Genomic DNA, 26,614 nt, shown 5'->3' on the forward strand with positions numbered 1-26,614 from the left:
CCGGTCCTAAGGCCAGCCCAGACTCAAAGGGTGGGGAAACAGACTCCATTTCTTGGTTGGGAGGAGCTTCAAATTCACAATCAAAGAGTTGAGAAGACAGGGAGGGGAACAACTGCTGCCATTTTTTGCAAACTATCTACCTCAACTGCCACTTAGGGATGAGGGTCCACCCTGGCCAGAGTCTCTGATTTTTCAAGACAAGCCAGGACTGTAGATGTAACTACATTTCCCACATGTTCTATGTTGGCATCCAGTTTAGACATCTTAGAAACGCTGTGTGCGGCTGCCCTGGCTGGCACAGAGGCTGCTGTGTGTTATACCTTCCGTACTCGGGTCTTCCCAGCCAGGCCAGCTGGGCTTTCCTCATGGGCCGTGGAGCCAGGCTACAAGGTGGTGTATCTGGCTCAGCCCTTACCATGAGAGAGACATTTCACGTCTCAGAACTTGGTTTCCTTATGTGTAATGTGGGAGTAGTAACAACACCTGGGAGCATTGACTCATTGCATACAAGTGACACTCAGTAAATCCCAGCTCATATAGTCATCTTGGTTAGGCAGTGATTATATTTTTCTGGATCACACTGGTTGTCAACTATATCAGTCCCAGTGCCCCCTTTTTATAACAAACATTAAAATATTAAGTAAATTTATTATCTGGAGATTTATTCTGAAAAAAGTATGTGTGTGTGTGTATATATACACACATATATATCCTATCTATATATTTAACTGAAAAAATCAATATAATGGCTTAATATAAAGGAAAATAATTTCTCAAGATTTTTTCTTTTTTTTTTGTGGTTTTTGGCCGGGGCTGGGTTTGAACCCGCCACCTCCGGCATATGCAGGCGCCCTACTCCTTGAGCCACAGGCGCCGCCCAGGAAAATAATTTCTAATCAAATATATATTTCAGTGTGCAAATGCTTGGGCACCCCTGCACTGAAAGGTATAAAGAAGCAATCAGATGCTTGTATCTCCTTATATTAGTAAGTCTGGACTTAAGGAAAGAAAAGTCTGGAACCACTGTGTATAAAAAGTACAGGAAACTGAAAGCACAGAGAATGTGTGTACCCTAGAATAGCAACTAGCAGTGAGAACAAACCTGACTTCCTTGTACATGATAAGGGAACAAAGGAAAAATCATTTAAGTAAGGGAAATTTTTTTTCATTTTTTAAAAATTTCAAATTAATATGACGGTACAAATTTTTAGGTTACATTGTTCTAACTTCCAGAGTAAAGTTCCAGTTGTAAAGGAGCCCCTTGCCCAATGAGTGTGTTACACACCCCCACAATGTGCAGTTAGGTGAGTTCCTGCCTCATGCCCTCCCTCCTTCTGCCAATGGTCCTTTCCCCTTTGCCCCAAGTAGGGATTTCTAAAAGGTAGTGTTATAGTTATTCCGCGTATTATGACGTGTGACTGGATAGGATCCCAGTGTTACAAATATATATATGTATATATTTTTTACTCACTTTGTTGCCCTCCCCCCCAGTAGAGTACTGTGCCATCATAGTTCACAGCAACCTCAAACTCTAGAGCTCAAGTAATTCTCTTGCCTCAGCCTCCAGAGTAGCTGGGACTACAGGTGCCCACCACAATACCCAGCTATTTTTAGAGGTGGGATCTTGCTCTAGTTCAGGCTGGTCTTGAACCCATGAGCTCAGGCGATCTCCCTGTCTCAGCCTCCCAGAGGGCTGGGATTACAGGAGTGAGCCACTGAGCCCAGTCTAATGTTTTGGTTCTTGAAATCGCAGCCCATTTTGAGGCGGTCGTTCAGTACCTGTATGTTCAGAGGGACATGTGAGATGGAAGCAATTCTCTGCAGTGCAGCGCTATCCTCACGGGACATCCCTTATGCTTGTCCCTGCCCACTAAGTGCTTGTAGCATCACTTTCCAGAAGCTGGGCCAACTAAAATCACCACAGCAGCCATAAATGGTTCTTTGTCAGTCTGTTAGGATAGATGGCGTGGTCCAAGATTCTTTGTGATTCCAAAATGCATGCTGTCCTCCACCCTTTGTTTTGATAAAGTGTTCAGTTTAAAGTGTTCTTTCTTTTCTTTTTTTTTCTTTTCTTCTCTCTTCTCTTCTCTTCTTGAGACAGAGTCTCCCTCAGTTGCCCTTGGCTAGAGTGCTGTGACCATAGCTCACACAACCTCAAACTCTTGGGCTCAAGCGATTCTCTTGCCTCAGCCTCCAGAGTAGTTGGGACTACAGCCCATGCTGGGACTACATGTGCCTGCCGCAATACCCAGATAGTTTTTCTATTTTTAGTAGAGACCAGGTCTTGTTCTTGCTCAGGCTGTTCTCAAAATCCTGCTCAAGCAATCCACCTGCCTCAGCCTTCCAGAATGCTAGGATTACAGGCATGAGCTACTGCGCCTAGCCCTTCGGTTTATTCTTTCAAGCCCTGTCTTCCCACCTGAAAGCCCAGAAGACCCAAGAGTCACCTTTACAGCAGGCAGGATGCTTTGCTCTGCCTTAGGAAGCACTGCCCTAATGCTACAACTGTCGGGGTGGAAGAGGCAGCCTTGCAAAGGTAGGATCAATCTAGCACAAGGCACCTGCAATGCCAGCATGATGGCCAGGACTGCAGAGTTTGGAGAAGGCAAATAACCTTCTTTGTTTTTCTTTATCAGTTTAATTGTGTTTGTTTTAAACATAAAAGCAATAAATGCTTTTCAGAAAAAAGATACTTCAAATAATACACAAGTGTGGAAAGTAAAAAATAAAGGTCCATTCCCCCAGGTCTCCTGTTTTCCCATTCCTCCCTCTAGTAGTTAATATTTTTCAAGCAAATTATCTTTTTTTTTTTTTTTTTTTTGTAGAGACAGAGTCTCACTTTATGGCCCTCGGTAGAGTGCCGTGGCCTTACACAGCTCACAGCAACCTCCAACTCCTGGGCTTAAGCGATTCTCCTGCCTCAGCCTCCCAAGTAGCTGGGACTACAGGCGCCTGCCACAACGCCCGGCTATTTTTTGGTTGCAGTTTGGCCGGGGCCGGGTTTGAACTCGCCACCCTCGGTATATGGGGCTGGCACCTTACCGACTGAGCCACAGGCGCCGCCCTCCAAGCAAATTATCTTTTGCATGTTTGTAGACAGAGATGGACCTAGATAGCTAAATAGCTAGATAGAATTTTTATGGGTCTTTTTCTTTTTTTTTTTTTTTTATTGTTGGGGATTCATTGAGGGTACAATAAGCCAGGTTACACTGATTGCAATTGTTAGGTAAAGTCCCTCTTGCAATCATGTCTTGCCCCTTTATGGGTCTTTTTCTATACATGCTGTTCTAGAACTTGCTTTTTTACTTAACCATAGTCATGAATATCTTTTCAGGACAGTATGAATAGTTCTATGGTGTTCTTTTTAATGACTGCACAGAGTTCCTTTCCAGGGCATCTATGGTTTAGACTATGGTTTATTTGGCCATTCCTCCATTGATGGATATTTGGATTGTTTCTAGTTTTTTACTAGGGTGGATGTAAAGTTCGTGTGTTAAAATAGTTTAACAGGGCGGTGCCTGTGGCTCAAGGAGTAGGGTGCCGGCCCCATATACCAGGGGTGGCGGGTTCAAGCCCAGCTCTGGCCAAAAATTGCAAAAAAAAAAAAAAATAATTAAAATAGTTTAACATAGTAAGTTGCACACAAATTTTATGTCCACCTTGTATTATAAAAGGAGCCACTGAACAACTACTACCTTTTTCCTGGCTTGCTTGAGTTGGTCTGTCTGTTTTTCTTTCTTTCTTTCTTTTTCTTTTTTTTTTTTTAAGACAAGGTCTTGCTCTGTTGCTTGAGCTGGTCTTGAATTCCTGGTCTCAAGGGATTCTCCCACCTTGGCATCCTAGTGTGGTAGGATTATAGAAAGCTCCCAGACAGTTGAAGTTGGTATTTCTGTGGGTAGATTTCTAGGGTAAGATGGATCATGCAAAAGGTTTGTACAGTTCACAAATCATCAAGCTGCTCTCCAAGATCTGGCCAATAGATAATCCCACCAAAAGAATGTAAGAAGGCCCATTTGCCCATGCTCACCTGGCTGTTGTTATCATCTTTCAATTTCTCTTACCTGTCCAAAAGGATGCATATAAAAGGTTTTGCCCACATTACCTCGAAAGGCTGCCAATATGAGAGGCTGCCATTTTTCTGTAGTTACTTCTTGATGATTGCAAAGAAGGGATGTAATCATCTCTTTGAGGAACCCTTGCCCTCTGACTTTTAAGGAGACAGTTGTTCCAGTGAGGCAGTTGGCTCTTTCTCATGGAAAGTAAGCCCAGGGAGTAGAGTTTTGCAAATATCTGGCAACTGTTTACACCTCCCCTGTCTACTGTCAGTCAAGCTCTAAGACACCCACGGTGAGAGCAGATGGTCAGCGTAGGCAAGTCCTGATGGGTAACCCCACCTCTTGATGCTTCTGAGGGGCTCCCACCTGCTCTACCCTATTCTTAGCTTCATGACTGATCTTTCCTGGACATTTGGTCTAGAGATTTTTCTGGACAATGGTTCTGAGCCACATTTGTTGAGTCTTCCAGAAGGAGGCACACTGGGACAGTTAAGGTTTGAAACCCTTGGGGGTTTCTCAGGAGATGGGTCTAAGGGCTACTACTAGAACCTCTTTCTAGATGTCATTGACTTAGGGAACTCTTAAAATTCTGGATATCCTCAAAAAGAAGACTAGTCATCAATGCATTGGTGGTGCATCTGGAACGGACTTCAGTACCATTTGTTCCAGTGCTTTGTTTTGGATTTTTTTTTTTTTTTTTTACTTTTTTGTAATAAAAAATTTCAGACCTATAGAAAAATAGGATAATGTAATGGACACTCATGTACCCACCATCTAAAGTTAACAATTGTCAACATTTTGCTGTTTGCATTTTATCTATTTTTATGCTAAGCCATTTGAAGGAAATTATAGACATGATGACTTTTTGCCCGTAACTACTTTAAATGCATCTCTAAAAATTAAGCTCCTGGGCGGCGCCTGTGGCTCAAGGAGTAGGGCGCCGGTCCCATATGCCGGAGGTGGTGGGTTCAAACCCAGCCCCGGCCAAAAAAAACCAAAAAAAAAAAAAAAAAAAAATTAAGCTCCTGTGATTTTAAACACTTTTTTAAAAAGCAGCTATTATATTAAATGAAATATCCGGTTCGGCATCTGTGGCTCAAGTGGCTAAGGCGTCAGCCGTATACACCTGAGCTGGTGGGTTCCAATCCAGCCTGGGCCCGCCAAACAACAATGATGGCTGCAACCAAAAAATAGCTGGGCATTGTGGCAGGCACCTATAATTCCAGCTACTTGGGAGGCGGAGGCAGGAGAATCGCTTGAACCTCCCAAGGCAGGCTCTGAGGCAGGAGGATGCTGTGAGCTGTAATGCCATGGCACTCTACCCAGGGCGACAGCTTGAGGCTCTGTCTCAAAAAAAAAAAAGAAAAAAAAAATATATATATATACCCTGTAGCTACCCAACACATGGAGTTGTGCTTGGGACATGCCCAAGTGGTGACGTCAAGTAGGCAGTTGAATGTGTGAGTCTGGACTTCAGGACACAAGGTGGAGGTGGAGATCTTGTTTAAAGCCATGTGGGGAGAGAGGGAAGAGAGGAGGGCCCAGGACACCCAGACATTTTAGAAGAAGCCAGCAGAGGAGGCTGACAGAGCAGCCTTCGGAATGTGAGGAGAAGCAGGACAGTGGGTACCCCTGGAACTGAAAGAAGAAAGTGTTTCAAGAAAGAGGTCTATAGCCGTATCATCCTGAATGTGCCCCATCTCACCTGATCTCAGAAGCTAAGCAGGATTGGGCTTGGTTAGTACTTGGATGAGAGACCACCTGGGACTACCAGGTGCCTATATTCAGGAGGCTGAGGCGGTAGGGTCACTTGGGCCCAGGAGTGCCAGGGTGACAGAGGGAGACCTTGTCTCAAAAAAAAGAAAAAGAAAAAAGAAAGAAAGGAAAGAGGGCATAGTTAGCCATGTCTGCTATTGAGAGGCCAAGTAAGCTGAGGGCAGAGAGCTGGCCACTAGATTTGGGACAGATGTGGAACCAAGGTCCAAAACTGGCATTGCCCACCTAACATCTACACCTCACAAACTACAGATGAGGGTCACAGAGGGACAGTGACTTGACTAAGAGTATAGTAAGTTAAATGGCAGAGCCAGGACTGGAGCCTGGGTCTCCTGGCATCCCCAAGGGTGGGCTGTACCTGCCTAATACCAGCCTTCTCCCTCAGGCCACAAGCTGGATCTTCAGGCCTCAGTTTCTTACTGGTATACCCTCTACAGAGGATTACCAAGTACCCATTGCTGATGCAGAAAATCCTGGAGAACACACCCCCTGATGCCAGTGCCTACCCTGTCCTTCAGAGGGCTACCTCTGCCCTCCAGGATGTGAACGCCAACATCAATGAGTACAAGATGCGCAAGGAAGTAGGTAAGGACGTGGGGGCATTTAGAGGATACATGAGTGAGAATGCTTCCAGCTACAGAAAACTCCTCTCTACCTGGCTTCACCAACAAAGAGAATGTAATGGCTTGTGTAACGAGAAATCCAGAGGTAGTGTGAACTTTAGGTAGAGTTTGATCAGGGAGCTGTTTCATTTCCCTGTAACTCTCTTGTTTTTGCTCTTTACTGTGTATCAGTTTCATCTTCAGCCTGGTTTCCCTCACAATAGTAAGTGGCTATTGCTGTCCCAAGACTCACACCTGAACACCACACTTTCCAGGAACACTTTATAGAGTAAGACAGGCTTATTCTCCCGCTAGCCACAGAGATTAAATTGAAATTTCACTCTGATAGGAGCCACTTGAGACATGCGTATACCCAGTAAACCAATTGCCATAATTAGGGTGCTATGAACTAATTGGCTTAGGACCAGGTCATGTGACTTTCTTGGAACCAATCACTATTGCTAGGGGGATGAGATTATATGGATTGGTTTTTACCAGTCAGCACCCACTCCCGGAGCCAAAGTGAGATCAATCTTGTACAAACCACAAGGCTGCTACCCTGTGGAGGAGAAACCAATACTACGGAGGTGAAGAGCTATATATATCTAGGGGGTAGGGGGGCGTTAGGAATCCTTGCCTTTCAGGTTGTTGAAACAGAAAATAAAGCTGTGTCCCAAGTGTAGAGAAACTACATTGCACAACCGAGACAATATAAAAATGATAACTTAGCTGATGTTTACTAAGGGCTAACTGTGCTGTATGTTTTCCTTCGTTATCCTATTTGGGCCTTGCACTAGCCCTCTGAGGCTGGCTCTATTAGCCCCGTTTCACAGCCAGGTAAAAGGAGAGCTTATATTATTTGTTTCAGGTCACAGAGCTGGTAAGGGGACAGAATCTTCATCACCATGCTGTACTATTATTGTTATTATTATCATTATTATTTGAGACAGAGTCTCACTCAGTTATCCTGGATAGAGTGCTATGGTGTCATAGCTCACTGCAACCTCAAACTCTTGGGCTTAAGTGGTCCTCTTGCCTCAGCCTCCCAAGTAGCTGGGTGTATAGGTGCCCACCATGATGACTGGCTAATGTTTCTATTTTTAGTAGACAGGGGGTCACTCTTGCTAAGGCTGTTCTTGAACTCCTAAGCTCAAGAATCTACCATCCAGGTCAAGAGGCAATAAATCAGTAGGAAGTAGAGTCAAGAGTGGGAATTGTGATTCCCAGCTGACCTGCTTGGCCTCTCCATCCCTTCTTTAGGAAGTCCATTCAGACCTGCTATTTTATGTGGCCCTACTACCAATCCTATGAGGTGGCTAGCCTCATTTTACAGGTGAGGAAACTGAGGCCTCAGGGATTAGTGACTTGCCGAAGTCAAGTGGGAAGGAAGCTCTTTAGCCAGGGCTCACACCTCAGGAGGACTCTATGCTTTTCCTACATGGGGCAGAGGGCCCAAGCAGGTGCCTGCCTGGTGTGCCAGTGACTTTGCTTTTCTAGTTCGGTATTGGTCATGGGCTTTTCTTCTTCTCTGTCCTTACGTACAGCCTCTAAGTACACCAAGGTGGAGCAACTGAGCCTCCGGGACCGACTGGCCCGCATCAACACACACACCCTCTCCAAGAAGACCACCCGGCTGAGTCAGCTGCTGAAGCAGGAGGCAGGGCTAGTGCCCAGGGTGAGCAGGGGCCTGCCAAGAAGAGTCACACCCCACCCACTCCCAAGGGGGCAGACCCTATGCAGTGGATGGGACGGGAGCTGAGGCTCTTTCCGAAGTGAAGTAACTGAAGCCGAGAGGGTGAGGTGCCAAGAAGTGACAGAGCTGGCTCCCCCACTGATTCTGAAGAACCAGCGTGGGGCTTCTCCACTGAGTCTTGGGCCACTCTTTCTCTGGGACCTCTGCACAGACAGGAGAGTTAGTCTCTGGGTCTGAGCAAAGAGCCAGCCTCAGATGACTGCTAGGAGCAGCTCAGGTAGACTGAGTGCTTTCTCTGAACGAACCATTATTTAATCCACACAATGAAGGAGGTGTTCTTATTATCCCCATTTTGCAGATGAGAAAACAGAGGTTCTGAGCAGATAAAACACTTGTCCACAGTCACGCAGCTAGGAAGCAAATAAACCAGGTCTCGTATGCTTGAGTGTCTGATTTCATGGGCTGAATGCAAAACCACCAAACTCCACTGCTTTCCAACTGGCAGGCCCAGCTTTGAGGCTGTTAGAACTGGCTGCGGTGGGAAAGCTTGTCTGTCCCCAAGTGATATACAGGAGCTGGTATACACCGTCCCTGTGTGGATCTTCTCAGCCTTCACACCCATCTCTTGACTTTCAGACAGAAGACAAGGAATTTGATGATTTAGAAGAGAGGTTCCAGTGGGTGTCTCTGTGTGTAACTGAACTGAAGAACAACATGGCTGCTTACCTGGATAATCTGGAGGTGAGGACCCTGCTGAATTAATCGTGGGCAAGTCTGGGCTGGGTTGCCTGTGAAGAAGGCATGTGGGGCTCAGCCTATGAACTGGCAAAGGTACCAGCTACTGGAACCGAGCAATGAGGTCATCTAGTTTCTGGCTTCTGCTTGTCACAACAGTGCTGGCAAGGACTCCACAGCCCCGGAGGCAGCTTCTGAGCCCATGGGGGTTCTCACTGGGCAGGGTCAGAAGTCACTGGTATCAGAGCCCTCCAGAGGGACTCTGCCAGACCAGCACCCAGGTAGTAGGCAATCTGACGCAGTAGAAGCCTCAAAGCCTCATGACTAACAGACTGTTTATGGGGCTTTTTCAGTAGGCTTAAATACAGTATCTGGAATTTGAATGGCTGAATGGATGAATAAATGAATAAAATCTAAAGGAGCAGCTATTACTCAGCTCTGGGAGGGGTAAGGGTTTACTGTGGTATGGGAATGTATGCCCAGTGGGGCCAGTTTTCTGATTTTAATTTTAAAGAACCCTGGAAATTCAGACCTTTTGGTGAAATCTCTTGATGTGTCAATGTAAGCAACTAATTAAGTAAAGATTTAAATGTTCTATAGGCCCAAGAAAATATATCTCTACAAACTGAATTCAGCCCACAGAGCCATCAGTTTCTACGGGCCTCCATCATGTTATTTTCCAGACGCCCCCTCCATCTGGTCAGCGTGCTGACTCACTCCCTCCAGTCTGCCTCTTGGATTTGATTTTTGTTCTCTGTCAGATCCATTTGCGCAAACCAGAGATGATAATGGGCTTTTTGGATAATGAGATTTCGGGTGGCATTGTTGGAAGTACGTAAAAGGAAGGCAGTCGTCGTTCCATACTCTGCTGTGTGGGTCGATCCTGCTGCTTGTTCATGTTCCATCCTGGCCTCCCTGGGGCAGGATCCTGTTATAGCACAGACAGCCGGAGGGGAGGACGCACAAAGCCAGGTCACAGAAAGGCAGGGAGGGGCCTGCGGGTGCTGGGCCTTGAGGGAGAGACACCAGAGGGACATGAGGGGATATGCCTGGCCTTGCCAGGCAGGAGAAATATTTGGAAGCATTAAAGCTGCATAGACACAGGACTTATACAACAGATACAGTGCTTGTACGGAATCTCATCATGAAAGAGGGATGCCCTCTTTCATTCTCTGACCGAGTCAAGGAAAAGCCTCTTTGCTGGTGTGTCTTTAACACATATAGAATGGGACTCAGGCTGGGAGTCTTCAGCAGGCTATGATATCCAGACAGTAAAATTTAATAACTTTTTTTGTTTTTAGAGCATTTATTTATACATGCCTATCTATGACAATTATTATTGGGTTTCCCTTTATGGTCATATTATAAGGTAGTGTTTTTTTTTTGTTTGTTTTTTGGGTTTTTTTTTTTTTTTTTGAGATAGTCTCACTCTGTTGCCCTGGGTAGCGTCCATGGTGTCATAGCTCACAGCAACCTCAATCTCTTGGGCTCATGCAATCCTTTTGCCTCAGCCTCTTGAGTAGCTGGAACTACAGGAATGTGCCACCAAGTCCAGCTAGGTTTTCTATTTTTTTTTTTTTTTTTAGTAGAGATGAGGTCTTGCTCAGGCTGGTCTTGAAATTCTGGACTCAAGCAATCCACCTATCTTGGCTTCCTAGAGTGCTGGTTTTGATTTTTTTAATGCATTGACTTAAATAGAATGGTTGATTGGTTTGGAGAACAGTGTTAATAGAACATGTAGAATAAGGAGATGCCAAAACAAATCACAAAGATTGATATGCAAGTGTGTGCAGTTTAGGACACGTGGGAGAAAGATGTTGGCTCAGTCTAAAGAAGAATTGTCTACCATAATCAGCCAAGTTGTGCAAGAATAGAATGAGCTGTGTGTCCCTGTCACTGAGGGATCTTTAGAGAGCCTGGACAACCTCTTTAGGAAGTGTGGAGGAGGGGGATTCAGGCAGAAGATGGCCAATACAGGCCATGATTGGATGTCTCCTTTTGGTCCTGGGTCCAGGCTTTCCTCCGATACAGGCCACATGAATACAATCTGGACATTCCCCAGGGACCTGTGGTGCAGTATTGCAGCTTGGCAAGAGACCTTCAACTTGAGGCCTTCGTGAAGTTTGTGAGTGGAACTTCTTTATCCTTTATTTCTTGTAGACTGTGTAGGTGGCAGAGCCTACAAGTATAAAAAGTATAACATTGAAGTCAGGCACTTCACAAAATTGTCGTATCTTTAACTACTTGGGTGGTCAGCAGCATAGAGATTATTATTGGTGCATTTTCCTGATAAAAATAGCCCTGCTAATGTTTGTTGAGCCTCACTGTCTGCCAGGTACTGTATTAAGCCCTTTGCATTCTTTTTTTTTTTTGGCCGGGGCTGGGTTTGAACCCACCACCTCTGGCATATGGGACCGGCGCCCTACTCCTTGAGCCACAGGTGCTGCCCAAGCCCTTTGCATTCTTTACCTCATTTAAGCCTCACCGTGTGGCTTGGGGGGTAGATACTATTAATAGCTCCATTCTGCAGATGGGAGGTGAGGCTTGGAGAGGATGACCTCTCAGGTTATTTATACAAGATGGTCAGTGGCAAGCTTTAATCTGAGTCCCAGAGGCTCTGGTCTTGACCAACACTCTAGATAAAATCTTTCCCAAGATATTGACAAGATACTGAATGCCCACTGTGTGCCAGGCACTCTGTTAAGCCCATTACCCACATTGCTCCCATTTTTCAGATGGGGAAATTGAGGCTCAGAGAAGTTAGATAACATGCCAAAGGTCACAGCTAGTCCTGTGGGAGTGGGAGGTGGGAGTGGAATCCAGGCCTGCCTGCCTCCAAATCCCCTTCTCCCAGTCCTGCCCTCCGCCACCTGTTTTCCTAACTGCCAAGCTCATCCCTCCCCACAGAAGCAACGACTGGGAGGCCTGGTGTGGCAGCCACTGTGCAGCCTGTCCAAAGCCCTCATCGGCCCTCAGAACCTAATCAAGAAGCGTCTGGACAAACTCCTGGACTTTGAGCGGGTTGAAGAGAAACTACTAGAGGTCGGCAGTGTGACCTATGAGGAGGAGGCCACCCGGCACATGTACCAGGCACTCAACTCCCTGCTGGTGGCTGAGCTCCCACAGTTTAACCAGATGGCCATGCGGTGGCTGGGCCAGATCCTGTGCACATTCGTGGCCCTCCAGAGGGATCTTGCAAAGCAAGTGCTGCAGAGGGCAGAGGGCAGCGTGGCCCAGGTAAGGCCACTGGGACTGGGGGCCTCTGAGACTTTCTTTCAAAGGGAGCCAGGAGGGGCCTCCCTTTGACCCGCTGTTTGCAGGGGTGGGAGGGAGGCTTATTCTTCCAACCTGTCCATCAGCACTTAGGAGGAGGCAATGGAGACCTTGTAGATCTCCTTCGTGCCTGTTCTCCTGCCATTACTGGAGTTACACTGGGATTCCAGGCCATTCCCAGGTTCTGGGACTCAGAGCAGAAGTTTTGCTGGGAAAATAACAGAACTTGCGACCAATTCCTGGGGTATATTGGAAGTTTGCAACAGAGACAGAAGGTCCCTTCTACACACCCAGGAGTAAATGTCTCAAGCTGATGTTCCTTCTACTGTTACTACTCTAGTAGCTGCTTCTCATGAGCCCTCATTGTCTACCTGTGCAGAGCACTTTCCATGTATTGTCTCATTTAATCCTCACAACAGCCCTATAGGGTAGAGTAAGAGTTATTATTATCTTCATTTCAGAAATAAAGCAGCTGAGGTACAGAGAGGTTAAGTAGCTTGCCTGAGGTTGCACGGCTAACAGCAAGCCTTGAACTCTTGCAGTTCCACTCCAGAACTTGGACTCTGAACCACAATGTTCAAGAGCCTGTGAGAAGAGCTGTTGGCAGATAGTATTAATAGGTTCCAAAGAGGTCTGGACAGGGCTCGCTTTGGCAGCACATATACTAAAATTGGAACAATACAGAGAAGATTGGCATGGCCCCTGCGCAAGGATAACATGCAAATTTGTGAAGCGTTCCATATTTTTTTTAAAAAATAAAAGAGGTCTGGACAAACCTCCAGAATGCAGACTTTGATTTTGGAATTTGAAGACTGGAGTTGATATAGCAAAGAATACCCCACTGCTTCCAAATCTTGTCCTCTGATGTCATCATCAGAACTGAGTGGCTTATGGATCCAAACTTGGGAGCAATTTCAAGAGTCGTCATGCTGCCCTTTGTCTCCCGCGTTTCACAGTCCCCAGCTCAGCTTTCCCCATCCTATTGGGAACTAGTTCTGGCAACGTTATGGGTTCTCTTCCAGTGGCTTAGTGGGGTGAGGGGATGAAGAAAATTGAAATAAGAAAGAAGAGACACAAAGAGACAAAGGATAGTTTTAAAAGTCTTAGCTGGGGTCAGAGGCTGCAGTCCTTTTTTGTGAGGTTTCAGCAAGTAGCCCCGAAATCTAGGCTAGCTCTGTATTTACTTTATACTTGTGTTTTAATTATAAATTTTATGAAGGTAAGGCAAACAATCTCATCATGGTTCTTGCTGTGCTTGTATTTCTCTAACTAAAAGCTATTTCTTTTTTTTTTTTTTTTTTTTAAATTTTAATTTTTTTATTAAATCATAAGTGTATACAATGATATTTCTTTAACTAACTATGTTAATTGTATGGATTTACTTGTTACTTTTATTGCTTTAAGGTATTTATGATCTTAACACAAACAGATTGTGGGATAGCAAAATAGTCCAGGAGCAGGACGTCAGAGGAAAAAAAAAAACCCATTAGGCCATGCACACAAATCACAAAAGTGATCGTTAACACTCAGAAAGCCTTATGTCCAGATGGACTGACTCTAAGGTGACCTTGGAAAAGAGATATTTTATCTCTTTATCTGGTCTAGAACAATTTTTGTTGTGTTCCACAAAGTTTAAACATTTTATTTTTTAACTCTCCAAAATCGCTCTCCCAGAGCAAGCAGCCCCACCCAAGTAGAAAACCTCTGTCGCTTATAGTCGGGGCTTGCTACAGGGAGAGGGGACGTTCCAACAAGACAGTTTTTAGAACTTTAAAGGGACAGACTTTTAAACAATATTTTACACTAAAATTAAGATTTTTCTTCAATCACTTTTCTCATATTTCTATTTTCCTTTTGTCCATTTTCTATAATCATATTCTCAATTTAATTCTTAATCTATGTACAACTAATACTTAAATATTAATTTCAAAATTATAAAATCATTATTGCTAATAATATAAACACATCAAGATATGACTCTTCCCTTAACTATTCCCACATGTATCCTACACCACCCAATTTTTGCATGACAATTCCTCTAAGGTTTGCCTTCCCTTCCTGTCACCTTTCCAGCCCACAGCCCCACTGCACACCTGCAGCCCTCCCATCCCCAGCAACACACCTGCTGAGTCTGTCATGTACCCTTTGCACAGACCCCTTCCTTGGCCTGGAATGCCCCTCTCATCCCCCAGGCCTTTCATGGTGTCTGGTGTATAGTAGGAGCTTCCCAAATAAAAGCCAGATGAATGACTCCCTCAACAAAGCTCTCAGAATTCCCAGTTCCCTGGGTGGGAGACTCCATCCCTGCACCCTTGCTTCCCTGGCAACCCTGAGGATGGGCTTCTGCTGCAGGGTCCAGGATGATGTTTCTCCTCAGCCAGGAGGGCTGGGACAGTGGCTCTTCTTTTTGATCCTCGCAGCATTTGGTACAGAGTTCTGTCTCAGATACTGTCTTTGAGTTGATTAGGCCTGAGCTCTCTGTAAGAAGAAGGGTTTCTCTTTCCTGAAGCCTGGAAAATAAATCTGATTAGGTGACCTTTTCTCTCTCCTCTAGCCCTCTGGTTTTCTCTTTCAGACTGCCCAACCCCCTTGCATTAAAGCTGGGTTATGCAAGGCTGGGGAGCATTTTGGGAAGCCAGTAAGGGAGAGAAGAGCAGAAGATGAGAGTGTTTTATGGTTGGTCCTATGCTGTCAGGACCTGTCAGTGACAGTTATCCCCTGCCTTCTCTGTGTCCTGTGGTGCATTGTCCCTGTATCCTGCCTATCCCTGTGGAGCCTAGGGAAGGCCTGTGTGACAGAAACCTCAATCTCTGTGCATCCTGCAGCAGGGGTGGGGTGAGGCTGTAGGTCAGAAGTAAGAGCAGTGAGTTTGGTGACAAGCAAAGATGACACGTCTCTGTTAGCTGTGGAGTTTCACTCACTCCTAGGTTGTCTGATGACCCTGTAAATCCTTAATAGGGTTAAAGTCTCAGGACAGATTATTGCTTAGAACTCCTTAGTTTGCAAATAACATAAACCCAAACCAAACCAGGTTGAGCATAGAGAAAAATTTATTGACTCATGTAAATGGGAGGCCCAGGAGGGGCTCAAGCCTCAGGCATGGCTACATTTGGGGCCAAGACTGTTATCAGGGTCTGGTTTGCACTCCGTCTCCTGGTTCTGTTTCCTGCTCTGGCTTGGCTGTCTTCTCAGGCAGGCTTTTCTCTGCATGGTGGGAGCTGACTATTGACAGCTCCAAGCACAAACCTTCATCCCATAAGCCAAAGGAAGAGCAACCCTCTTACTTCCCAGCCTTCACATACTAAATCTGATGGGAGGATTCCAACTGGTCCATCCTTTGGACCATTCACCATAGATGGGAGGGAGGGATTCCCTGACCACAAGTCATATGGCTCCAGCATCATGATGGACAATGCTACTGGACCCTTGCAGAGGGACAGTTTCCTAAAGGAAAGTGGGCCGGGAGGCAGACAAAGCAACAGCTGATTGTGACAAAAAGGTGCATCTTAATTCACCAAGCGCTAGAGTGTGGGAGGCCAGGTCTCCCTGTTCCCTTTCTCCCACTGTCTCTTGACAGTGCCTGTCACTACCCAGCTGCCCCACCACCACTTCTCTGAGCCAGCCTTCGGGAAGCTGATGGAGGACACACTAGGCCAGACCAGTAACCAGCTCCGCTCCTTTCAAGAGACCTTTGAGAGAGTGCCACCACCTCCCACAATGCAAGTAAGTGTCCCTCCCTCCCCGCCAGAGACTGTCCATTTCTTTATCTGCCAGTGGGTGAGGTTCAGTCTTTCCTTTGCTTTTCCTTTCCCTAACATTTTTTGTTATCCATGGAAATATTTTCTCTTCCTCTCGCTCCCTTCTCTCTATGAGAGACTGCAGGAGTAGGGAAACGTAAACCCACATACATACTTGTTCCTCATAGTCAATATGCAGAAGAGCAGCACAGAACTCTTGGGTCAAGAATAAGAAAACCCAAACTCACTCCCTTCCTTCCTTCCTTCCTTCCTTTCTCTCTCCCTCTTTTTAACAGAGTCTCACTGTTCTTTCTTTCTTTCTCTCTTTCTCTAACAGAGTCTCACTGTCACTGAGGCTAGAGAGCAGTGGAATGATCATAATTCACTGCAATCCTCTAGCTTCTGGGCTCAAGCAATCCTGCTTCAGCCTCCCAAGTAGTTGGGACTGGAGACACACACAGGCTGCCACGCCTGGCTAGTTTTAAGATGTTTGTAGAGGTGGGGGTCTTGCTATACTCCCCAGGTTGGTCTTGAGGTCCTGGCCTCAAGTGATCCTCATGTCTTCTCCTCCCAAAGTGCTGGGATTACCAGCATGAGCCACTCCACCCGGCTCCCACCAATTTTAATATTAAGTGAAATTAGACAATACCAGTATTCAAGATGAATGAAGTGTTTGAATAAGAAGTCATTTAAATTTCCCTTTTACTATGGTGTTTTTTGATTGCAAAGGGCAGTGTTTCAGCTGCATGATGTTTTACAAAGCTCTGGCTGCCCAAATGCTTGTTTTGTTTTTTTTTTCAGTATTTTTCTCTAGGCTGAGTGCAGTGTCTCATGCCTGTAATCCCAGTAATCTCAGCACTTTGTGAGGTGGAGGCAGGCGGATCGCTTGAGCCTGGGAGCTTAAGGTTACAGTGAGCTATGATGACGCGCTGGACTCCCACCTGGATGACAGAATGAGACTATCTCTAAAAATTGTTTTAATTTTTTAAAAATGTATTCTCTTCTGGAGATAATGGATACCCTACTAAAAGGGTCTCTTCCAGTCACTTGCAGAGTATACCCAGGTAATCTGTTTTAAAAGTAACTGAAGCAGCTGAAGGAGAAGGGACTCCCAGACTCTGATAAGACCTGGATTTGAAAAAACTGAAACTATGTGTCCACCACATTCAAACTGTGAAGTGAAGGGTGGGGAGATAGCCATAATACTCCCCTGGGGGAGAAGGGAGCCCCAGGATGCAGAGAAATGAGAAGGAGCCCAGCAGAGCAGGCAGGTACAAGTGGCCTTCACACCTGGCCAAAGTGCAGAGAATGTTAAGGACAACGTCCACCACAGTGGGCTATAGCCGTCCCTACCCTCCTACCCCACACTGAGAGCTGTGCCCAGCACAGGTCTCCCGGGGGTGTGCTGTGGGTCCTGTGACTCAGGGAAAGAGCAGTGGTGCAGATGATAAAGAAAAAACAGTTTCCTGAATGCTTCACGGGAACCTCTTCTCAATCTACTTAAGACAAATTAAGATATGATTTTTTAACATTGTGAAAGCAATGCATACTTACTGTAGAATAATTAGAAGCCACAGAAAGACAAGACGGAAGAGACAAATGGAAACATCCACAATCCAGTATACGTTGCCCACTGGTAGAAAGACACCCCTTTCCTACCCTCCCACTCCTCCATATACATACAAACTTGTGAATTCCTGACATACCTGGCTGAGGTTACATAGACCCCAGAAAAACAAGGTGGCCTCCAGGACAGGAATAGTCCTGGTCATGTCACATGCCCGCTCTGGGGGTGGCTGTTCCCCACATGGGTGGGGGCTGGTCAGGCTTGAGGAGGAAGGCCAGTGTTGGCTACACCACTGTTCTGAAAGATAGGAATCCAGCACCACCGTTCTGGAAAAAACCTGCCCAGTCTGTAGACTTCCCTTTAAGGACTTATTTAGAAACATGGGCCTGGAGGGCAGATGGTGTGGGTGGCTCATGCCTGTAATCCTCGCACTCTGGGAGGCCAAAACAGGAGGATCTCTTGAGCTCAGGAGCTGGAGACTAGCCTGAGCAAGAGCAAGAACCCTCGCTATTAAAAACAGAAAAAATTTGCCAGGCATTGTGGCACGTGCCTGTAGTCCCAGCTACTTGGGAAGCTGAGGCAGGAGGATCACTTGAGCCCAGGAATTTGAGGCTGTTGTGAGTTAGGCCAATGCCACTGCACTTTAGCCTAGGTAACAGAGTCAGACTCTGTCTCAAAAAAAAAACACAAAAAAACATGGAGCTCTCCTGGTTCTTAATCCTGACTCAGTTATTTCCACTGGGGCATGAATGTGACAGAGTCTGTGTCCAGATATCCCCGAAATACACCTTTGCTACCTCTTCACACCCAACATCCATCCCCCACAGGGAATATGGTGAAAATATATGCATATATATGGGGGAGAGGAAATAGTAAATATATATTTAACATACTTAGTTTGTCATTGGCTTTATAAAAAGAGAACAATCATCCCCTGCATCTTTTCTTATTGCTACTTTTGCTAGAAGCACTATTATGGAATGGAAAACAGGAAATGCCAGGAGATTTTTGGATGAACCCATCTGCAAATTATTCTCTCTAGCTCGATAGCAATTTCTATCTGTGTAAAACTCTCTCCTGTGTTCCTGCTACACTATTCACAGGCTAACTGCAGTGCCTTGTAAATGGTAGGCACTCCATAAATACTCGCGGACTAAAAATTTGTGGAATGAAAGATAACATTCTGGCCCAGCACCTGTGGCTTAAGCAGCTAAGGCGCCAGCCACATACACCTGAGCTGGCCGGTTTGAATCTAGCCCAGGCCTGCCAAACAACAACAGCTGCAACCAAAAAATAGCCGGGCATTGTGGCAGGCGCCTGTAGTCCCAGCTACTTGGCAGGCAGAGGCAGGAGAATCGCTTGAGCCCAGGAGTTGGAGATTGCTATGAGCTGTGATGCCACAGCACTCTACCCAGGGTGACAGCTTGAGGCTCTGTCTCAAGAAAAAAAAGAAAGATAAAATTCCTCATTCTGGCCCTGGGCTGAATCTTTAAGATGCCATTTGTATAGGGCTGGTGCCCTCATGAGGCTCACAGTCTAACTGGCCCTAAAGACCTCTACAAGGCACTTTTCTGTGGGCTAGTTTAACTTATGTATGGCAGATGTTAGGACTCAATTCTAGGGGTTCTATAACTGAGAAATATCAAAGCTTAAATAAATTAGAATTTTAGAGAATCCCAGAAATTCAAAGTTTCTTCTGAAATGCTATCGGATACTAATAGCCACCCACCTACTAGTGAGGGCACGGTTGCCTTATCAGGAAGGGCCCTTTGGTGCTGGTGGTGGGATCGGGCTTGTTTGGCATGTTTATGCAAGCACCTGTGTCTGCCTCTGTCCCTCCTCTCCCCAGCCACTCCTTCCAGGGTCTGAATGCCAGGTGCAGGCTCTCCTGACCAAGTACGGCACTGGGAAGCTGTATCAGGTGACAAGCAACATCAGTGGGGCTGGGACTCTGGACCTGACACTACTGCGGGGCCAAATCGTGGCCCTTCTTCAAAACAAGGACACCAAAGGCAACAGTGGCCGCTGGCTGGTGGACACTGGAGGTATGTGGGCCCTTTCTCTCCCTCTGGGAAAGCCGCCCCACAGAAGCCAGTGGGGAAACATGGGCACCCTTGTGGGCCAAAATTCAGCTGTGTGAATCCACATGGGAACGAGACCAGTGACAAATGCAGGCCTCAGGACATAGTGCAGGGTGACTCAGCAACACATAAAATGCCAGCAAGAAGCCTTTAGTCTTTCGTGGCGAGGTCCGTCAGTGAGCACCTACTGTGTGCCATCTGCATTAGATGAGGACCTGTCCCAGGGGCCTTGCAGGCTTTTGGGGTTGGACCAAGCTACATGGAGAGAACACATCTGCAAGAGAGAGAAATGCACAGAGAAGGGATGTTTGGATTCCAGCTGCATGACAGACGCTGGTGTCCCCAGTGAGGGAGGTGCTTATCCTGCCTCCTCTGCACTGGTTGTGGCCTTACGGCATGCTGCTCAGGTCTGCGTGTCCCAGCATAACTGCAGTGCAGGCAGGTGGCACCACAAACCCAGGACAAGATGGCCCAGAGGAGCATCTCCCAAAGAGGGGCATGTGACCCCCAGATGAGGGTTGTGACGGATTATTATGAGATCCACAGACAGGTTTCCCCCCTGAAGACAGTTTATGATAATTATTACTTAAGTATTTTAACATATCTTAGAAAAAAATATAACTAGTCCATAAGCCTATGATTATAATCATATTATTGTATAGCATAAGGCCAGCTTTTAAAAAGTGAGTCAATTAAAAAAATTAAGAAAGTGGTACAAATCAGACAGAAATCATGAAACAGCACTTCCACAGCTTAAGCTGGGAAGGATGGAGTATTGAGCAAGGCCTGGGAGTTTGGATTCCAACTCCACCACTTTACTGACTGTGATCTTGGGACTTCAGGGAGCTCCTCTGAGCACAGCTAGCTCAACGTCAAATGGAGATAATATCAACCGGCTTCACAGGTTGATGGGACAGCTAATCAAGTGCCAGTTCTGGCACCTAGAGAGCCCTCGGGTAGTGACAGCCATTCCTAAGGACAGCATAAGGAACTGGGGCTGCCTGGAGAGGAGGAAGATGATCTGTGGCTCCTGGGTAGGGCAGTGCTGGAGAGAGGAAGCGGCTTTGCTCTGGGTGGCCACCAGAGGGATGTGGTGGCCAGCATCAGGGATGCCAGCACCAAGAAGGCAGTCTTCATGCCCGCCCAAGGACAAACATTCTATCTCTGTCAGAGCTCATCGGATGGAGTGGGCTGCCATGTAAGGAATGAGGGGCCACTGAGGGTGGACGTGCAGAAGCTAGAAACAGTCAGTGCAGGAGCAGAGGGTGGGGCTCCTAGATGACCTTTTCAGTCCTCCTGGGTGCTGAGAAGCTATGTTGGGGGCATTCCATCTACTGACTTTCTCTACCACCAAAAGAGATGGGAAGGCAGCCCGTGGCCAATAACCTTCTGCGTGTCCCCTAGGACATCGTGGATATGTACCAGCTGGGAAACTGCAGCCATTCCAAGTGGTCCCCAGTGAGAACCTCAGAGGGCAGGTGGAGTCACACAAGAACTCACGACATCTAACACCAGAGCCTGCCCAGGCCCCAGGGTCCTCTGTTCCCACTGTAACCCAGGTGAGTCTGGGAGGGGGATAGGGGCTTGCCTTCCCTCAGCCATCCAGACTGGGGTTTGGGTTTTTCTCCTTTGCCAACGCTCCTATGCTCTTCCTACCTGGAGGGGCCACCACCCTATGAGGCTGGAGCTTTGATCAGGGTTGATGCTGGTGCCCTGGCCAGGAGTATAGCCTGAGAAAGGGGTCTCCCACCCTGCACAGCAACCCCAGAGGACTAACCCCTCACCCCCATCGGCAGGGCAAGCGGGATTTATCCATCCATTCATTCAGCATTTGCCAGGAACCGTGCTAGATAAGAGATACAAGGATGAACAAAAGTAAGTCTTTGCCTTCCTCGGAATTATAATGTGGGGTGGGTAAAACAGTGATTAACAAAACAACTTCATGAATAGCTGTAAAGTTAGTAGCAGAGATAGGTACCAGAGCCCTAGATATGGAGAGGTGCAGGAAAACTTGTGCTGAGAAGAACAATCCTTTTTCTCAGCTAGGAAAGGTGAGAAGGAATTAACTAGATAAAGGGGCTGTATGGGGATGCAGAGAGCTTTCTGGAAGGGTGCAGAACCCATGTGCAGGCCCAGAGACAGGAGAGGGCAGGGGAAGAAGAGCAGGGAGGAAGCTTAGTGGGGTCGTTGTAAGGACTGGATGAGATAGAAAAGCAGGGGACATATCGTGAGCCTCCACGTGAGGGTTGCTCTCACAGCTCCCATTGGCAGTCAAGGGGGAGCTTCACAGGAGCGGTGTGAGCAACAGAAGGGATCCGACAGAGAGGGCTCTCCGTGAAGAGACCCGGATGTCTCAGGCCAGGGTGCTGGGGGAGCCTGCAGCGGGCAGCACGAGAGATGTCTGTAGATGCCTGGTGTCTAGCTTGTGCTACACCCACTGGGAAGGCTCTGGGGCCAACGTCCTCTAGCATTGGCCAGAGGCTGCAAAGGATTCGCAGAGGCCCCACTAGAAGGCTCCATGGCCCAATTAGTCCCTCTGGGGAAGAGAATGAGGTTGCCCCTGCCATCCAGTCTGGTCAATGTAGGTGAGGTCTCGGGGAAGCCCCACTCAGGGCTCAGGTGATTATCTGAGTTCAGCTGTTTATCTGCCCAAACACCTCAGCTGCTTCCTATTTGTTCCTGGGCTACTCTGTGGGACTCACATGGGGACTATCTGATCTTGTCATGCTGCTTAATGTTCCTAAGGCTCGGCCATCAGTATAATAGTAATGGTTAGAAGAAAAAAAGCACTAGGCAGCCTGCATTTATGGGGCCCTTACTAAATACCGGGCACTGTGGAAAGCCCTGCACACACATTCATGCATTAATTTCCCTCAGTGACCCAGAGGGGAGGATATCATGACTTCCATTTTGCCCTCCCCTCCATTTTTTCCTCCAGTTCAGTGCTTGTCCCTAAAAAAGTGACCAAATCACCCAAACGCTTATTTCTCCTCCAACATGGGAAACTAGCCTGGGCAGATGAAACCTTTAATCTGAAGAGTGGTGAGGGGCTGAGTCTGCACCTGTTCTGAGTCAGACAAGCCAAGCTTCGCTGCTGTGTGATTTTGAATAAGTTCCTTAATGTCTCTGATCTCAATTTCCTTATCTGAAAAATGAGACAAATAAAATGATAGCATTCATTGTTGTGAAAAATCAAAACCTGGTAAAGTGCTGGAACACTTACATTCATTGTTGTGAAAAATCAAAACCTGGTAAAGTGCCAGTCCTGTGATGAGTATTAGTGTGGCACTCACAGATATAGTCATTGTCTTTAGCACAAAGGATGTACTTGCAAGTGATGAATCCCCAGCAGTGAGGATGGGAACCAGACTGGCAGCCTCTCTGGATTGAGTTGGTCTGTCTTCCCACCCTGACTGTTTCGGTGTCATCCCCCTGTGTTTCAGGTGGTAGCAGTGTACCCCTTTGTGGCCAGGAGCAGCCATGAAGTGAGCCTGCAGGCAGGCCAGCCTGTGACCGTCCTAGAGGCCCAGGACAAGAAGGGGAACCCAGAATGGAGCCTGGTGGAAGTGAACGGACGGAGGGGATACGTGCCTTCTGGCTTCCTGGCCAGAGCCCCAAGCCCAGCTCCGTGGGGCTGGAGTCTGCCTTTGTAGGGTGCCCTCCTTGGAGCCTATGTTGCCAAGGGATAGGGAGTGCTCAGAGGTTGTGACCCTGGAAGGAAAAGAAGCAAAGAAAAGGTGGGGGTGGAAGGGAAGATTGGGCCAGCGTGGGTGAAGGGCATCCAGAAGGCAGCCAGAAGAGGCGGGTGAGACTAGCAGAGTGCTTGGTGTAGGTGGGCACAGATGGCTCCAGCCAAAACTGCTCTTTATGTCTACATAAAGAAGTCATTCCAACCCAGGTCACAACAACCTGGACTACAGGCCACTGCTATGGCCAGTATTACTGTGCCTCCATCTGGGCCTGCCTGTGACAGTGGGCCACTAGGTGAATGCTGGCTGTATGTGGTGTGGCTGCAGGGAGCGGTGCGAGGAGGTCCAGACTGCCCGGCCTGGAGAGTTACTCCCTACACGCGGTATCAGAAGAAGACCCTGGTGCTGACCAGGCAGCTTTCAATTCTGCACACTGGGAGCTGAGCGGTGAACCACTGGCAGCCCTCTCCAGCAGGGAAGCCAGGCGTTTGTTAGTGCGCTGGAGAGGTTCCCAGCAGACTGTTGACTGGGCCTGGGAGTGGGTGTGACCAAGTCACAGTTCTGGAATATGTGTAGACAAATCCAAAGGCTGTTCCAGGGAACAGGGGATTTTGACAAGTGTAGGGTGTGTGAGGCTCTTGGCAGGAGTTGTACACCGCTGCTGTTCTCTCTGGACCAGGGACAAAGGCGTATGCAAATGATAGAGGAAATTGTGAAGTAGGTAACAAAAGGCCTGGCAGGTGGGGAGGTTAGGCAATGGGTTGGTTTCCTGTTTCTGAATAGAAGGAGAGGTAGGGGGCACCCCCAGTGATTTCAGGGTGCCTCTGAGGGCCTGGAGGCAGTGGTGGGAGTGATGCCAGTTCTCTGTGGGACCTTAGACATAGGGCACAACCTCAGTTTTCCCATCCAGAAAGGCCTAAGTCACAGGTTGTGGTGAGACTGACGTGGAGGCTCCTTGTAAACTGTGAAATGTGCTGCAAATGTAAATGCTGTCGGTGTCCGAGGATGGTCCCAGCCATCAGCTGGCAGGACTGGCAAGCAGAAGCATCACGTGGCCACCCCCCGACCAAGCCCATGGCAGCACACATTGTTTGTCAACATGGCGTCCTTTCTTATAACCCAGGGTCTACCTCGGGGTCCTCCTCAGCACTGCTTTCTAGGTAGCCAGTCTCTTACGCTCGGTAAGTGAATCATCCCTTTCCAGAACCTGGAAATTGGAGCCCTTCAAAAACTGTTCCTGTTTTCCAGAAAGACTAACCCAATGGGGCAGCCTTGGGTGCAGTTGCTGCTGGAGCCTCATCTGTAGGCTGTTGCTTTGGACAGAGAGAAATTGTAAATTGTGAGTCTCACAGAAGGGGAAATCAACCCAAGTTAGAGTGTATATAAAGCAGGTGGCAGTTTAGATTTACTTCCAAGGTCATCTCCATACTAATAAGTATAGTGCCTAAAGCTGTGAGCTCTGGTTTTTGAAGAGTTCTTAAGAAGTACAGTTCTTAAGAAATACATGTCTGTGTCAGACGGTCTCTAAGTTGCCTCCTCTGGGCTTGTTAAAGCATGAAGACTGCATAATGCAAGAGAAACTGCACCCACAATCCCCTTCTCAGCACCAAATTCATTTCATAGGATGCTCTTGACTCATTTCCTTTTTCTTTCCTGCTCAGATTTCTGATAAAAATAAGCATAGAGGAACACATAATAAAATAGGAAATCCACTTGTGGGTTCCACAGATGCTTGCTGAGAGCCTATCGTGCGCAGGAACTCTAGCTCAGGGGCTCTCAGCATGGCTGCCCCCTGTACTTACTAGGGCAGCTTTTAACTATGGCAGAAGCCAGGGTCCCTCCCTCCCAGAGATTCTGATGAAATTGGTCTGGGATCTGGCTCGGATCTTAGAAATTCAGAAAGTTCTCCAGGTTCTTTTGAAGTGTAGTGAGGGTGGTTGAGGACCTCTGCCCCAGACACACAGTGGTGGACAGATAGGGCTGGGGTCAGAGATGGCCATGAACTCTCAGCTAGGATGTGCCTAGCAGAGCTTTGCACTAGCTGTTTCAAACAGGCAGCTTCAGAGGCAGTTTGAAATGGAACAGCCTATTCTGTCAGGTCCCAGAATGTATATTTATTAAGTGCCATTAAAAGGGACCTGAACAAAATTGGATGTCTTGTAGGCATAAGGGAGGAAAATGAAACATGCTTGGAACCAAGTCTATCTCATAAGGGGAAAATAAAAATATATTCAGTAGCACGTGGGTTATGGTTTCTCATAGACCCAAGGATAAGATCAAAAGTCACTGAAGGGTGAGAAAATGCATATCGGGAAGATGGAGAATGCCTGCATTTTCTCCAGGGGACTCTGTATAATGTGCCTTTCCCCCCTCCAAATGCCTAGAACCATTGTACTGTGTGTTATTTATTTCACTGTTGGGCTGTCACATACTAAACTTGCTAAGACATTTGCTCATGAACTTAAAAAGACTTCCAGGAGTTGAAGACTGATTCACAAGGGTATCCCTTGATTCCTGTGATGGAGTGAAACCTTTTTAACTCTTTGGGCTCCAACTCGGTTTTGGACATGAGGACAAGATTACAATATCAAAAGAAAAATAAATGAATTCTTGGTTTATATGACAAGAGCTTGCTCAGTGAGTAACTGATGTGAACTGCTGGGAATAAAGGACTTGAAAATGTAAATGTCTGCAGAGTTTTCGTGACTCTAATATCTGATCATCTAATAATCAGATGCCCCAACATGCCCTTTGTTCACTGGGCACTTGATAAATATAAGAGTGGCACCTTGTTCACTTAGGTTTTCATTTAATAAGGGTGCACACTCTTTATGCCTCCAGGAGTTGGCTGGAGTGGCTGAAAATACAGAAAGAAATCAGACAGAAGAGGTCCTGTCCTCCCAGAGCCCACAGTCCGGCAGGGGAGACAGACAAGTCAACAGTTACAGGTGGTGTAAGCTTTAGGATGGGGCAGTAACAGGTCCATGACAGCTCGGGTGTGGGCCTGCCTCTGACTCAAACTTGGTAGCCAAGAAAGGCCTCCTGGAAGAAGTGATACCCAAGGTGGCTCAAGTTAGGTGATGGTGGCAGGGAGGGCACATGCAGAGGCCCAGAGGTGACAACAAATGTGGCCCATCAGGAAACTGAGATGCTGAGAGCTAGAAAGCAGGGCATATGCAGAGGTGTTAGCAGGTGTGGTTGGAGAGGCCAGTTCTGAAGGCAGTGGGGAGCCACTAAAGGGTTTGAAGCAGAGGAGTGATGTGCTCGGGGTGGTATTTTAGGAAGATCACTGGGCCCTGTCTGCATGCCTATTGTGCCCACAGATGACAGCATGCTCCATGAGGGTAGGAATCTTTGATTCATCCTGGAATGTCCCTAAACCTCTGTCATACACCTTGATTAACAG

At 47.1% G+C, this 26,614-nt stretch overlaps 1 protein-coding gene and 1 non-coding gene across 5 annotated transcripts in view; both read left to right on the forward strand.

The window, feature by feature from the left end:
• The window catches only part of ARHGEF37 (Rho guanine nucleotide exchange factor 37), a 58,436-nt gene extending 32,549 nt beyond the window's left edge, over window positions 1-25,887 (forward strand). For 2 of the 4 annotated variants that reach the window (XM_053567313.1, XM_053567312.1), the window contains 9 exons: window positions 6,217-6,416; window positions 7,978-8,108; window positions 8,763-8,867; window positions 10,876-10,986; window positions 11,769-12,098; window positions 15,729-15,857; window positions 19,288-19,483; window positions 20,924-21,078; window positions 22,963-25,887. In XM_053567313.1, the coding sequence (XP_053423288.1) occupies window positions 6,217-6,416; window positions 7,978-8,108; window positions 8,763-8,867; window positions 10,876-10,986; window positions 11,769-12,098; window positions 15,729-15,857; window positions 19,288-19,483; window positions 20,924-21,078; window positions 22,963-23,172 (1,567 nt within the window). In that variant the 3' untranslated portion in view covers window positions 23,173-25,887. Of the gene's footprint in view, window positions 1-6,216; window positions 6,417-7,977; window positions 8,109-8,762; window positions 8,868-10,875; window positions 10,987-11,768; window positions 12,099-15,728; window positions 15,858-19,287; window positions 19,484-20,923; window positions 21,079-21,347; window positions 22,214-22,962 lie in introns of those variants that run through there. The other 2 variants (XM_053567315.1, XM_053567314.1) reach the window with 2 other exon arrangements.
• Window positions 12,775-12,881, forward strand: LOC128569351 (U6 spliceosomal RNA). Its single transcript, XR_008375315.1, has one exon. It is a non-coding gene; the product is annotated as a U6 spliceosomal RNA (small nuclear RNA).
• Window positions 25,888-26,614: the final 727 nt, after the last annotated feature.

Source organism: Nycticebus coucang, chromosome 17 (genome assembly GCF_027406575.1).
Source record: "Nycticebus coucang isolate mNycCou1 chromosome 17, mNycCou1.pri, whole genome shotgun sequence".
Taxonomy (NCBI): Eukaryota; Metazoa; Chordata; class Mammalia; order Primates; family Lorisidae; genus Nycticebus; species Nycticebus coucang.